The sequence below is a fragment of the Acyrthosiphon pisum genome, chromosome A1 (assembly GCF_005508785.2).
Source record: "Acyrthosiphon pisum isolate AL4f chromosome A1, pea_aphid_22Mar2018_4r6ur, whole genome shotgun sequence".
Classification (NCBI taxonomy): domain Eukaryota; kingdom Metazoa; phylum Arthropoda; class Insecta; order Hemiptera; family Aphididae; genus Acyrthosiphon; species Acyrthosiphon pisum.
The window spans coordinates 12,855,121-12,856,953 of NC_042494.1; the positions used below are offsets into that span (position 1 = coordinate 12,855,121).

Below are 1,833 nucleotides of genomic sequence, written 5' to 3' on the forward strand. Positions count from 1 at the left end.
ACACTTAATGGTGCATCAACAAACACCTCAAAAAATGGTAAATCAGCGTCCTTGTGTATCTTTCTGGCCATTTCCCTGTCCTAAATTATGACAGAAACACCGTTTTTCAACTGCACCAGTTGTAATATTTGTAAGACTTCGGTTTTAAACTAGCTGCTCACTTGTTGAAATGGAGACACAAAACTGCACAGTGTAACCACGCCACTGTCAGCGAACAATTTAGCCACTTCGGCCACGCGTCTGATGTTCTCTTCTCTATCGGCAGGGCTAAATCCCAGATCTCTGTTTAATCCAGTTCGCATGTTGTCGCCGTCTAATCCGTAGGCTGGTATTCCTCTGGCGACCAAATACGCTTCCAGTTCGAAGGATACGGACGTTTTTCCGGCACCGGATAATCCTGAGAAAAATATTCGATTTTATTGACGTTATATATGAAATGCACTAAAAAAAAAAAAATGATTTTTAACTTTTTTATCCGCACTGACCTGTAAACCAAACGGTACAACCCCGGAATCCCCGCACGTTGCCGAGAACCTGTCCACGTTTGTCACGAGAAACGTGATGTTTCTGAACAGTGACATTAGTCGCTACCTGTAAACAAAATTTTAGGTAAAATAAATCACCATTTTTATTAATTACAATAAATAAAATTTTTTTTTACAATGATTATTACGATTCCATTGAAATATTGAATTTCAATTTTCAAATACAATAAAAACATGGGTATGTCTACGCCATTTAAGAGTATTAGTATCGAATTAGTTGTTTAAAAAAAAATATATTAGTTCAATGCACCTATAGTTGATCTTAATCGGTAAAGCTAACCGCGATATTACTAACATTAGTAATTTTAATAGAAGATTCTGCACAGAATATTATACCTTTAACAAAAACAAAAGTTTACTGAGAAGTTATGCTATTTAGTATTTAAAGCCATGAGATATTTTCCATTTTTATTAATTTTTTTTAAATTATTAAAATATATTATTAAACAAGAATGCGTTTTTCGTGTAAAATAGTTTATCATTGAATTAAAATATAACAGATCCATGACAATGGCATATACTACTGTACAACAGAGCGGTATCTACTTGTCACACTTTTTTTATTTTATTTTAAATTATATAGTTTTTATTGAGTTTAACGTTTTCTGAACTGTATTCATTAATAGGACGTTATACCTACCTAGCTGTATGTATTGTTTTGATCTTAAAATGCACAACACAGCAAATTATTACCATTATAATATTATATATTTATTTAATATTATTATTTACGTTAAGAATATTATTAATGAACCATACATATGTTTTTTTGATATATTTTTATTATTAAAATATCAATAATATTCTTATCTTTAAATTTGATCATAGTTAAATTCATTCCAGTATTAAATATAATAAATTATGATGGATTATTCTGAACCCACAATTTTCCGTGTTGTGCGTTTGTAAGATGCGAGAAAATACATGTGGGTACGACGTCTTCTTAATTAAAAACTTTTTTAATCTTTGGTATATAAATAATTCTGTTCTAAATAACCAAATAATACTTACTGCACTAAAAAATATACACAAATTGATATAATACACGCACAAAGATTTCATTTTTTTTATTATTTAAAATTGGCAATTATCCACTTATTCTACACTTGCGTAAGAGTGACATTTATGATTACAGTGGAATCTTATATGGCAACTTCAGTACAAAAAAATACATCACCATTTAGTATTAAATATATATATAACACATTAACACGTATACTATTCCTTAAATGAATTTAATATATATTTTTAATACGACACCGTGTATAACACGATTTTGTTAATAACA

At 29.5% G+C, this 1,833-nt stretch overlaps 1 protein-coding gene across 1 annotated transcript in view; it reads right to left on the reverse strand.

Moving 5' to 3' along the window:
- The window catches only part of LOC100571805 (bifunctional 3'-phosphoadenosine 5'-phosphosulfate synthase 1), a 7,159-nt gene extending 5,537 nt beyond the window's left edge, over positions 1–1,622 (reverse strand). The window contains exons 1-4 of the mRNA XM_029486166.1: positions 1,557–1,622; positions 486–591; positions 162–397; positions 3–80 (exon numbers count right to left, since the gene is read on the reverse strand). Coding sequence (XP_029342026.1) covers positions 3–80; positions 162–397; positions 486–591; positions 1,557–1,607 — 471 coding nt within the window. The 5' untranslated portion in view covers positions 1,608–1,622. The remainder of the gene's footprint in view (positions 1–2; positions 81–161; positions 398–485; positions 592–1,556) is intronic.
- Between the last annotated feature and the right edge of the window lie 211 nt (positions 1,623–1,833).